Source organism: Chironomus tepperi, unplaced genomic scaffold (genome assembly GCF_022539635.2).
Source record: "Chironomus tepperi strain 1889 unplaced genomic scaffold, CSIRO-AGI_Ctep_v1 contig_363, whole genome shotgun sequence".
NCBI lineage: Eukaryota > Metazoa > Arthropoda > Insecta > Diptera > Chironomidae > Chironomus > Chironomus tepperi.
Window position 1 is genome coordinate 59,937 of NW_027226485.1, and position 13,295 is coordinate 73,231.

Genomic DNA, 13,295 nt, shown 5'->3' on the forward strand with positions numbered 1-13,295 from the left:
ATTAATAATTTTATTCATACGAGAGAGACATAAATTTAAATGCACAATAATTAGATTACAAATATTTTAATATGCGAAACAATAATGAGTTTAAAATGTAGAGGATTGATTCATTTGCCGGTTTCGTTTTGCTTTCGCAAGTTTACAGCTATTGACTGTGGCAGCGAATCTCAGAGACTTGACACTTTCAACAAAGCAGTCTTGGAAAGGTGCAACATTTACGAACATCAACGTTTTGCTATTTCCTCCCAGACTCGGCATCAATAAATGTGTCAATTTTGAATTTCTGTATGGAACATGCTCATTTCTTTGTACTAATGCTAATATGACATTACTTAATTCGCTCAATGATCTGTTAATATTCTTCGTCTCGTCCATTCGTGTGCTTGTTTTTGGACTTTCACTTCCAGCCAAATCAACAAGATTAATCATTCCAACTAAAGTTTCAGGCTTGCTCGAGTGATAACCAGTTAATTCAATTCTCGTCACAGCATGTGAACGACTTGATCTTTCATTCCCAGCCGTAGCAGCAGTTGCTCTATTTGAACGTGCAACAATCATCAATTCATGAAGTCTTGCAGCAGTTTTAACTTCAACTTCTGTCAAGTTGGACACATAAATCTCAGTTTTGTTTCTTGCATTTGCCATTCTTATTTCCACATCCTTATTATCATTACTTAATAAGTCGTAAAGAACTTCGTTATAAATTTCCAAGAAACTTGCTTTAATTGTGTATTTCCATCCCAATATCTCGGCCGTTTTAATCGAGTCAAAAAGTAACTTTACTGTTCTCGGGATTATGCCTAATTTTCCTTCACTGCCATCCATCGTGAATGTCTAAATTACAGGAATATGAAAATTAATAAATCTCACATAAGTTTAGAATTAAAGATGATTTACCTTTCCAGAACCTGTTTGTCCATATGCAAATATACAAATATTATATCCGTCCATAGCTGATTGAATTAATGGAGACACCATTTCAAAGATTTCATCTTGAGTAGTATTAGGATCAAAGACTTGATCGAATGAAAAGTCATGCTTTAATTTTTTAGTTCCTGCTGCGAGTTCATTGCTTAAAATTTCTAGTGTTGCTTCGTCAGGAAAAGACCATCCGCAGAGCATTTTTTCTTCTTCTGTTGGAAGTGGTGGACGAACACGAGCAAAAACTCGGATATTTCCTCTCAAATCAAGGACCATATTGTGTAGAACTTTTCGTTCAATATTAATTTGATAAAGTTGATCTTGTGACAGCATTAACTTCGTTGAAGCCTCTTCATAATCATGTTTCATGGTTCCCGATACCCTTTGCAATTCTTCATACTCGACAGTTTGTTTATCATGCTTTCTAGTTAGTTCTGAAAGTGATCGTTTTGTCGATTCAAATTGTTCAGATGTAACGTTCAAATCAGCGGCAAGTGCTGCATTTTTCAAAGTCAATGCTTTATTTGTACTTTTTAAAGCCTTGATTTCAACAATTAATTTCTCTCTTTCTTCTGTCGCATCAAAAAGTTCTTGTTCGATTTTCTCAATTTTGTCAAGCAGTTCCTTTTCACGACTATCGAAATTCTCACATTGTTCCTCAAGTGTCGATATTTGTTCTTTTTGTTGGTCTGATTTTGCTTTTAAGATGTCATATCTTTCCTTGATATCATGAAAGCGTGCCTTAAAGTCATAAGGTGCAATTTTCGGCTTATTTGTACTTGCACTTTTTGCTGCAGGTTGTACTGACGAAACTGTCTTGTTAACAGCACCTACTTTTGTAACAGTCGCTTTAGGTCCCTCTGTACTACTAGATTTAATTAATGGTTTTTTTGCAGCATTTGTCAATAAGCCGGAAGACTTGATCGTTGATAAAATTGCATTTTTCTTCTCTTGTGACGGCTTTTTCAAACCACTAATTTGTGGCTTAGTTATAGGTCCAGTTGGTTTAAATCTTTTTGTTGGAATATTCTCAAATGTTGTTTGCATTCTTTTCAGTGCCGGTTTATTAATAGCTAAATCTGCTGCTGATTTACTTCTTCGAAGTTTTGGCATTGTCATAAGATTGGATCGTTGAACATCCGGTGATTTTGAGCGAGTAAACTTAAATTGCCCCAATGCATTGTTGCCGATCTCTGTATAATTTGAAAATAAATCATAATTAAATTAAACTTAGCATTTAGTATACACTGCCTTACCATTTAACGGCTTTTTGCTTTCATTTTCTGCTTTTTTATTTTTGATTTCATCAAATTTCTTAGTTGTAGAGAAATCAAACAAACCACTAGCTGCTGGCTTCTTTTGTGGTATTCCACACGACGGTTTTGGAATTCTTGAATCCATCTCTCTAATTTTAATACTCTAATTTGTATATTTTATCGTAAATTTATTGTACAAAAATCCTGGTAAAATGAATAAAAATATTTTTAAGTTTAATCACGATTTAAGCTTTAATTAACAATAAATTTGATTTAAGTTCATTCACTAATGTGTCTATATATTGTTTTCTATTATAATTAACTTATATATCTTTTTGTTTATGCGTAAAAACCATTAAATTTAGGAAACTTACTGTTAAACAAAAATAAACTGAATTTCAAATTTTAACCGACAAATTGGGCTGAATTTAAAAGTTTCGGAACCAAAACAAAGTTTCTTAACCTCAAAAAATGAAAATTAAAAATAATAAATAAAAATCAATTAGAATCAGTTTGTAAACAGACATTGAAGTGAGTTCAAATCATTAAAAAGTCAAAGACTACTGACATAATAAGTAAAATAAATTAAAGTTTAAAAAGTGCATTTTAGTGATATAAAAGCAATTCCATCGAATCTTTTAATACATAGTTGTGTTTCCCTGATTAAGGCACAGAAGAAAAAACGTGAAACGATGGCAAGCACTGGTAAAAAAATTATTTGAATTTATTATATTTATCGTGTAAATTGAGGCTGAAAAAGGCTGTGAAAATGTCAAGGACACAAGCGACAACGTTATAGTGCAGTGTAAATTAGAGGATCTCCATTATTAAGTGATTTTTAAGCATAATTAAAATTTATTTCACATGGGCGCTCGAAAAAAAGTTCCAACGTGAAAAAATGTGCCTTAAATTAAAATTTTAAGTCTAAAGCATAAGTTTACAGTAATTTGGCGCATTTTCCGTGATGCTTTTCGTGTCTAATTTTATCCCACGGCTTGGCTAATACGGAAGCTCATTCTATACGATGCAAATCTATTTCTTTTTTAAACAAAAATTTCTTAGCCAACGTAATCAAACAAATGTGAGATAATGCAGCATTAGCACTAGTATTAGTAGTGAAAAAAAAAATGAAAGAAAAAAAAGTTGTAGGAAAAATCTAAAAATACCTAATTGTATCTCGTTATTTGATCGCAAATAAAATTATTAAATGTATATGTTGGGGTGATAATAATTCATTCATGCACGTATCAGTTTATCTCCATTCATAATGCTTTGACTGAAAATCTGACAGAAATGCACTAGTTTCCTTGTTTGGCACCAATAAAAAATGAAAGTGCTGTGTCGATTACTATAAACTCACTATAGTAACCTTGTCATAGTCTCAAAGCTATTCGTTTTTTTTATTCATTACTTTACACTATAACTGGTTTCGTACACGATTATTTGGCAAATTTTTATTGACATAATTATGAAAACAAAACTACTTAAGAAAGTATTAATTGACTTATTATTTTTTTGCGCGCAGGTAAAAAAGGCAAAAAGTCCAAGGAGAAGAAGTTATCACTTCAGGATTTTTTGGCAAAATCAGGTCCAACAACTGGCGGAACCACACAAGTAGCTGTTCAAAAGTACAGTAGTTGGGCAGAAGAGTGCGAAGAAGATGAAGAACGTAAAATTGAAATTATCCAGTTACCAACAGCTCCGAGAGCTGCACGAATTTTGGAAGATAACTCGATTCCTTATGATCCACCGTTCTATGCTAAAGTATCAAATTTACCATTTGACTTGAGTGAAGCTGATGTTGATGAATTCTTCTTAGATCACAATATTCATATTAAAGAAATGAAATTGGCAAGAGATGACGCAAATGATCGATTACGTGGATTTGGACACATTGAATTGGAGACAAGAGAAGATTTAATGGATGCAATTATGTTGACCGATCCGGTAATTCGTAACAGAAGAATTCGCATTGAATTTACAATGGAACCCGATTCAATATCAGGGCGTACTGTTAGAAAACGTTATGACAATTATACTCCTCGCGACTCTGCAAATGAATCGACTAATTGGCGTGATCGAAAGGAATCAAATTTCGAATCAGTCGATAGTCGAGATGGAGGTGGACGTGATCATCGTGAAAATCGACGAAATTATCAGCCACGTTCAAATTTCCAAAATCGCCATGACACAAATAATAATGATGATGGTGGTAGTGGTGGAAATTGGAGATTAGGTGATCGTCCTAATAATGATTCACCGCCACCAGAACGAAGGAGATTCGGAAATGATAGAAACGACAGAAGAGATAATGATAGAAGAGGTCCTGGCGGTGGAGGAAATCGTTATGATCGCGATAGACGTGAGCCACGCGACGAACCAGCTCAGGAACGTCCAAAAATTTACATTGCGCCACGAACATTACCACTTCCCGAATTAAACTTTCCAAAAGAAGAAGAGCTTGAACGTGGAACAAGAAAAATTTCACTAAATGGTGATCACGAAGATGAAAATAATGATGATTCGGGTTTGGCTGAAGATGACGACAGAGATAAAGTTCAGAAGGAAAAAGTTCCAAAACCAAATATCTTTGGAGATGCTAGGCCGGTCGATACATCTACAAGAGATCGTGAGATTGAGGAGAAATTGGAAACAGGTCGTCAAGATCGATTTAAAGCTGAGAAAGACAAACGCGAGAAGGATCGCGATGCAGGAAGTAATACATCACAAAGTGGAGATGATAAGAAGGACGTTATTGTGATCCGTACTGAAGGTTCAAGACGTCAAGAAGAGCCAACAAATTGGCGTAAACGAGATGATACTTCAAGCAACGGATCAATGGACAATAAAGTTCGTAGTGGAAATCGTCAAATGGGCGGCAGACGTAAGTCATTTATATGCTCTATATTTTCAATTTAATTAATTATTTTTTATTTTTAAAATACAGATGATGATCGTCCACGACAATTTAACAAGGATAATAATCGAAGTTACAATAATCGGTAGGTTCTTAATTCATCAACTTTTAATCCTAGGTTTAATCCTTGGATTAAATTTAATCCCAAACTTTATTTTAATAATTTATCTCTTTCCTTAATAGTGACCGTCGCGATGACAGACGTGATGGAGATAGACGCGATGACAGACGCGACATGGATAGACGTAATGATGACAGACGTGATGGAGATCGTCGCGATGATTACCGAAATAACAGAGATAGAAGAGATAACAACATGCGAAGAGGAAATGACAGTGGACCAAGAAGAGATATGGAGATACGTCGCGATGATAGAGAACCAAGAGGAGATAATCGAGATTCAAAGGAGCCTCGTGATATGAAGCCTCGCGATAAAAATCATGACATGCCAAAACTCGTTGATAACTCTGGACCTGTAAGTATTAAAGAAATATTTAGTGCTGCAAATTCAATGAAATTCGATATTGTTTGAAATATGAAGCACTACTTCCGTGTTTCGTGTGGAAAAACTTGATTGCATTTAACTGGATTCTTAGTATTGATATCTATTAACCGGTTCCAAAATGTCTAAAACAACATTGACTAATTAAATTAAATTTTATTCTTTTCAGAATTTACACACTTCAAATGCATTTGCTGGATTAGATGATGAAGTTTACGATGACTAGGTAATAATAACAAGTATAAAGGGAAAAAATTTTGAAAAACAAAATATGATTAAAGATAAATAATTATTAAACAAAAAAAATTTGGTGACATTTAATTCAAACGATAATATTTATGCATATAAACCAGAAAGAAAAAAAAGATAAGTAGGCGCAAGAATTTATGAGAAATCATAAAAAGGAAGTTTAAACTAAAGAAGTAAATCTGTCGACTGAATCAAAGTTATCAAAATAAAAAATTTACATACATAAAAGAAAAGAGATAAATTATTGAGGAAGTAAAAGGTTTTTAAATAATAATAATACTAAAATTAGCTGATTGCATAGGATTTTTTTTGTAAAAAAAGAGAGGAAATTATAATTTTTTTTTGTTTGATAAAAGAAAATTGAGTCGAAGATAGTGGAGGAAATTCCCTAAGCATATAGCTTTACCTTTATATTTTTAAAGATTTTAGGGAGCTAGATTTTTAGGGACTTTTAAGCAATTTCTTTTTTATTCGTTAAATCATTTGAGTTGTCCTATTATTAATATTTTATTAGCTCATTATATAATAGTAGTAATTATTATTATCAATATACTAAAATTAATGAAATGTCAATATTCAATATTAGAAGAAGATTCCCCAGCTTTGATGCTACTATATTCAGAATATGGATAGTTATCAAAGCTGGGGAGAGATATTGCTGAAGTAAATGATTTATATTATATATGTATAAGGATAATTAAAAAAACAAGCAAAGAATTGTAAAATTAGGTAATAAGAATATTTTTTTGTTATCAATTTCTCTTTTTCTATTTTCTACATAATGATATAAATAATAGATAATTTTGTAGTCCTTATACAAAAAATTTAAAAAATGAATGAATACACATAGATAATTGATTGTAAATAACATGATAAATTATCCACTTTTTTCTTACCTTGTCACCTTCAAAATTATATCCATCGAGAAAAGAAAATAAAAGTTTAAAATGAATAAATTCAAACAAGTCTTTTACTAGCATTTATTTGGGGATGCGCAGGATATGATACTTTTAACACTCTTAGGCATCTTTTAACATCCAAAAGTTTATCGAGAAGCACTAAAAAGAATATTAATAAGACGTTGATCAGAGTAATTGTATTATATGGATCTGAAACCTGAAACATATCGGCTCCAGATGAAGAGAAGCTTGATGTCTTCGAGAGACGTGTATTGAGAACGATTTATCACCTTATTAAAGATGGCGAGGTATAATGAACTGTATGAGTCATTCCAGGATGCTCATAAAGTGAAAGTTCTGCGAATAAATCGGTTAAAATGGGCTAGTCATGTGCACAGAAAACCAGATGCTGCCTCAATATTTAAACTAACAAATGCTGGCTCTCTGGATGAAAGTGATCTCGAGGTAGACCCAAGACCTACTATGTGAGCAATAGTGCAAAGCTGGGATCTAGAAACCGGCAAAATTTATCTAAAGACAGATCCAGCTTTCGACGAACTCTCAATGCGGCAATTGACCTTTTCCCCAAGGATTTCAAGTTATAGATTTCAGCATTTTTCATCATCTGATGCTTTTCTAAGATTTCAGTACATTTCATCAGCTTATCCAACTCAAAATTGCTAATATCATTGAATCCACGTTGGACTTAGCTTTAATTTCCTGTAACGTATCTTTTAATTTTAAATATATCCATCTCAGATCACTTGCGAAATAGTTTTCTTCGTGTCGATTTTCCCCTTATATTTCATTCTACAATTCAAAAACATACAATACAGTCAACAGTTACAACTCGTGAGCAAAAAAGTGAATTAAAGCATAAAGTACGCATCAATTGATTATTCAAAGGTTGTAAAGTGATTTCTCTTATCAATATATGTTAATTTAAATGATTTGGAAGGAATATTATCCAGAAATTATAAGACAATAAGCAATTTCTTAGGTATTGCATCAGACAATTTAGTGCTGTTGACGTCACAGTCAAAAATCAAGATTCATTGTTTTTAATTCCCTTCATTTTGGTTTTCAAAACCAAACTGTAAACATCATAAGTGAAATAAGTGCACAAACGATAAAATAAAAAGAAAAATATAAACAATTTTAATTAAACTTTATATTGAACTAATCTTATCAAAATCAAGCAATTTCTCAAATATATTTGGGATTATATCATATTATTTTAAAAGATAAGCAGTGCGAAGGTGAACAAAAGGGCCTACAAAGCAATAACTCAGTGAGCATAAAGAGAAAAATCTTCGAGAAATTTCTAGAAACTTCATGTGTTGTGTAAATAGCATGTCAGTTGTCAAGCACGATTCTATGGTATCGAAAGTTAATAAAAAAGTCGCTGTTTGTGGTATTGTCAAGAAAAGTAAAAACATTAAAATTATTAAGAACAATTCGTTTATTTGTTGTGGTAAATTTAGTGGTAAAATGTCGACTAGAACTATGTTACGCGGCACTATGTAAGTATACTAGCCTTAAGAATTTAATTTATTTTATATCCTATATAAGTCATCACAAGTCAATGTTCTTTATTTAAAATCTTTTGCCTACCATGACTTTCAAATTTTGAATTACATACACGCGAAGAAGTCTTTCATCATGTGTTTTGGGTATAGAAGAAGAAAATCACATGAAAGCATATAAATGTCGTCATACTTTTTCTATATATAGGGACTTTAAAAAGGGGAAAAAGCGCTTTAATGACGACATAACACAGTTTTTTGATTGGTCAATGGCTTTATCGTGGATTATGAAATTGCTGATAAGTTCTCCTTTTTCAATATAAAAGCTGGAGAATATTAATGAAAAAATTCAGTTTTTTAGGCTTGCAATAGCTCTAAACTTTAACTCAGTAAAACAACGACGTAAACATCCCCACTTGTTTTCTCGTCTTCTCTTCGCTCGGATACGAAGTTTACTTTTAACTTTTCGTTGCGAGCATATTCTCATTCGTAATATTTTCGTCGTGAATATAAGTTCTGATTTTTGAGCAAACTCTGCCTGAATACTATTATTCCATACACATATTATTTGATATTTGTGTGAAGTTTTAAGTAAGAATAAATTTAACGTTAAACGTTTAGATCCAAAAAATACAAAGTTAGGCTTTAATAAAGCTACTCAAACAGACTTTTTAAGGAGATTATTAAATTTCCAGAAGGTTAAAAGCCTTTATTAATCAATTAGTACAAACGCGCTAAGTATCCACAACCGGCTACGAAGCTCCCTTCAAAAAAGCGTCAAAGAGTAAGTATCTCGACATTTATCCATAAGATATCAATTAAAATAGAATAGAGACATAGTTTTATGCCAAAAAAATGATAATTTACCGGCAAATTTGGAAGAAAAATGAAAAAGTCAATGAATTTCACAATATTGTGCAAAGATGATTCATCAATTCGTCGAAAAAAAAATCCCCATAAGCACTAATACAAATGAACATGTAAAATCAGCTGTAAAGTGTGCTGTAAATACGGTCGCGCGATACACATTTGTTTTCTCTGTGCATGAACTTGTTCAGACATGAAAAAAGACTTAGATACACAAAAAAAGAAGAAGCTGAAAATGTACATGAAGCCTGGCTGATTAACAGTCGGTGTATTACATTTTTCTGCGAAATTCCTATTGATATTGTGATGACTCACTAAAATTCTACAGAAATGAAAGTTGACTTTTCTTCTCACACTGGACATTTTTTTTATTTATTTTCCTTACAGGTTGAGACATCACTGTACTCAGCTCTTATATTGGCACGGTTGCTTTTAAACCGTTAAGATTTTTCGTGAATTGAACGGCGAATTAATTTCCCGATCAAAATGCAAGCCAGCGGCTTTGCCAGTACACTTACAAACATGCATTCAGAAAGCTATTTACGTTACAAATCCAGCCGATACAGTATCGACGGAAACTCAACAGAATCAAGCGACAAATACGCAAATAATTCAAACGTTGCCAGACAAAACAGATTTGATAGAACAGATTGGAAGTATAAATACACTGTTCTTGGACAATTACAAGGAGGAAAATCAACAAACGATTGTGTTTTTACCAGAGACGGTACCAATTGTGTCATTCCCGAATTCATTACAGTTGATAATACCAGCTACAGGCGATCAAGCAATCGAAGGCTCAATAAGTATCGCAAGCAGTCAACAACAGCCAGTGGACGTAGATTCATTGTTCCCAGAAGAGCTGTTTTGGACTCAAGCATCCTTACCGCTAAACGACATTCCTCAGGGTGAACTTAACACACCAGAAATCGGTAAGCTTACTACTTGCATGTTCTTTTTGACTCCATTTTTTGTCAGATTTTGTCGCAGGAAAGTGTCAGTTTGAATGTGATGGAAATTTCCATTATTTAAATTTGTGCATGGTAGCCTATTATAGTGTTGGTATCGTCAAAAAATCAGAATTATTCTATGAAAATTGAGGTTTTTGAGGAAATTCTTTAAAAATTTGAATTTTTGAGAATATTTCTGATTTTTGATGATGTGCCTACTATGATTTTGAAGATTTTTAATTTTTTTAAAAAATATCTTAAAATCTGCTGATTTGAAAGTATTGCTTGGAAATTTCAAAAAATTTATAAAAAATCATGAACTTAAGTACATGAACTTAGTGCAGGAATTAAAAACAACGAAAGAATTCTAAATATTTCTAAAAGTGGAACAAAATATAGTTGTAGTGGAAGTGGAAGTGATTGGAAACATTCAAGAAAGTTCGAATTGAAAAGTGACATAATAACTTCAAAAATCACATGTAATGATGTCCTTTAAAATTTGTGGGACTGCTCGACACCCACCATTCCTAGTTTGTCAAAAACAGTAAAATCCAATGAGAATCACTCAGTTTTAGATAATTAGCTCGCATGTGCGTCATAAGATAGTGAAAAGTTAGCTAAGTTCCGTTGATAAATCATTTAAAGTAACGTATTTTATCACTATTCCAATAGACTCAATATCTAATCAGAGCCTACTCCACTCAACTGCTATCTTTGATAGTTTTCTCAGTATTTTCCAAGGAGTTAATAGAATTGAATCCAAGAATCGACAAAATCTGACATAAAAATTTGTCAAATATTCGCGAACAAATTCATGAGCCTTCATCGAAAGTTTGAAAAATGTGCTGAATCATCCACAATCTTTGTTGTTGTACTTTTAAAAGTCTCAAAAAAACCTTTTTGACCTCCTTTGCCCTGAAAAATGTATTAGTTGTAAGCTTCTATCATTATCATGTTTTGTGGATTGTTATATAAAATTTAATACATTTCTTGACGTGATTCAATTTGACTCATCGTGAATCTTGTCAATAGAGAAAAAAAGAGTTTATCCTAAAAACCAAATTCCTATGAACAAAATCATGTTCAAACGTGTCGTAAAGAAGAAAAATCGTTCCATATGATCGTGAACTACGCAAAAAAATAAGTTCATTCAACACAACCGAACATTGCGACGAAGATACACATACTGCTTAATATTTCCCCTACTTTTATATGTGTCGATACATAACATTGCATCCACACATTCAAATTGTTATAACATTTCCATCGTCTTGTATATTTGGGAAATTCTGTACTCATTCATTTATTCTTGTTTTGCCGGTCAAACTAAACGGACGCAAAGTTACAGTCGCTCTAATAAATAAAAATTTTTCTTTTAAATTAAATAGATCAGCTGGAAGGATTTAATTTTGGTATAACAACAACAGATAATACAAGTGTGAACACGGATAATACGGATAAAAAAGATCAATTGAATATTATAAACGGAATAGAGGAAGTGCATCAGTTAACTGAGTTAACAAATATAAATAATCAACAAAACAATAGACAAGCATTGGATATAAATTCCGAAAATAAAAGCATTACACAGTTTCTACAAGAACACGAACAAATGCTTCGTTCAAGCCAGGACCCACAAGTCTTCGAATATAGTGAAGACTTAAACAACAATTTTGATTTAGGGGATAGATTAGATTTAAATAACAGCAACTTCTTGAGTCAAAACTTTGAACCAGGAGATTTTGATATGTATAACGAATTTTTCTGCACAAGTAATTTAATGGAGAGAAAGGAATTTGAAACACCATCGTTGTCGCCGCTTCTTGCGCCTACAACGATTTCAAATCCACCATCACCTATGGCCACAAATATCACAGAACAGCCACAAGAAGAACAAGAACACCATAGAATGAGATGTGATAGTGAAATCAAATTGGAAGGAGATTATGTGAATTTCGATTTAATTGATTATATGGAGGTAAGTTGTCAACTTCTTATTCTAATGATACATCAATTATGAATGTAATTGTTATACCTCATTGTTATATCCACTGATACTAATAAATTTTTTTTTTTTTTATTTTAAACAGAATGATAATCCATTGACACCATTTGAAGAAAAGCCATGCCCGAGCTTTAATGTTGTTCAACAGACTCAACAGCAACAACAACCATCTCCAATAATCAAAGTCGAACACATTGAACCATCCACATCAACTGCCTCATCTAGAAAAAATTCAGTCATTGATAATGATCATTCATATGATTCATTAATTAGACCTAAAAGAAGTATTAAGAAGAGACGTTATTCAACAGATAGTGACTTTTCGGTCGGAACATCAGCCTCATCATATAACTCAACAAAACAAAAAGTCCACAAACGAAGACGCGGACGACCAGCAAAGGAATTAATAACAGAACTTCCAACAGTTGAGGAATTGACAAAAAAAGGCGTTTCAGCAGAAAAAGCACCACATTTAGTACTTCGAATTAAGAATAATGAGGCATCAAGAAAGAGTCGCATGAAGTCAAAGACTGAACAACAGAGACTTGAAGATCAATGCACAAAATTGGAAAAACGACAGTCATCTTTAAAAACCCGAAAAGATAAACTCGAGTTACAGATTAAGCAACTCCACCAGTGGCTGTTAGGAGTTAATTAAATATTTCTTTAAAAATTAAGTTGTAAATATATCAAAATCCTATGCTGTTTTAGTATTTAAATTTTATATCCCATAATCCTTTATTTCATATAAGATCTTAGGCTATTAAAAATTTGTTGTTTAAGTTTGTCATAATAATTCATTAAGAGCATTTTAATTAATTAATTAAAGAAGAAAAAATGATGAAAAATCAAAGTAAAAAAAATTATTGTAGAATTATTTCATTTTAAGAACATCCAATATGATTAAAACGTACAATCTCTAAATGAGAACAGAAAATTTAATTTGTATTTTATATTTTTCCGACATAAACAAACTTATTATTGTACTCGATTTAAGAAAAATCTAAGGAATAAAAAGTTCGGGCATACAAAACACAAAATTATGATGTTATTTATTTATTTTTAAAGAATTTCAGCGGAAAATTCAATTGATCTTCTTTGCATTCCATACAAGTGTTATTATATGACATGAACAAACATGATTCATACAGTCAGACTTCCAATCGTATGACTATGACGTAAATTGTGACGTCATGATCT

General features: G+C 32.1%; 3 protein-coding genes across 4 annotated transcripts; 2 read left to right on the top strand and 1 right to left on the bottom strand.

Moving 5' to 3' along the window:
• Positions 1-23: 23 nt before the first annotated feature.
• Positions 24-2,602, bottom strand: ncd (non-claret disjunctional). The gene is made up of 4 exons (XM_070646486.1): positions 2,555-2,602; positions 2,181-2,384; positions 901-2,117; positions 24-837 (listed from the first exon to the last, which is right to left on the bottom strand). The coding sequence occupies exons 2-4, from the start codon at positions 2,323-2,325 to the stop codon at positions 91-93; spliced, it is 2,109 nt and encodes a 702-aa protein (XP_070502587.1). The 5' UTR covers positions 2,326-2,384; positions 2,555-2,602; the 3' UTR covers positions 24-90.
• A 153-nt stretch (positions 2,603-2,755) lies between these two features.
• Positions 2,756-6,651, top strand: eIF4B (eukaryotic translation initiation factor 4B). The gene is made up of 5 exons (XM_070646477.1): positions 2,756-2,885; positions 3,706-5,064; positions 5,128-5,182; positions 5,281-5,572; positions 5,769-6,651. Exons 1-5 carry the CDS (start codon positions 2,873-2,875, stop codon positions 5,823-5,825), a joined length of 1,776 nt encoding a protein of 591 aa, XP_070502578.1. The 5' UTR covers positions 2,756-2,872; the 3' UTR covers positions 5,826-6,651.
• Positions 6,652-7,572: 921 nt separating this feature from the next.
• LOC139095178 (uncharacterized) lies at positions 7,573-13,135 on the top strand. Of its 2 annotated transcripts, none has more exons than XM_070646450.1 (4): positions 7,573-8,270; positions 9,528-10,072; positions 11,479-12,068; positions 12,181-13,135. In XM_070646450.1, the coding sequence occupies exons 3-4, from the start codon at positions 11,703-11,705 to the stop codon at positions 12,751-12,753; spliced, it is 939 nt and encodes a 312-aa protein (XP_070502551.1). In that variant the 5' UTR covers positions 7,573-8,270; positions 9,528-10,072; positions 11,479-11,702; the 3' UTR covers positions 12,754-13,135. The 2 variants fall into 2 exon arrangements, with proteins under 2 accessions (XP_070502551.1, XP_070502550.1); XM_070646449.1 differs by lacking the exon at positions 7,573-8,270 and adding an exon at positions 8,635-9,057.
• The last annotated feature ends 160 nt before the right edge of the window (positions 13,136-13,295 follow it).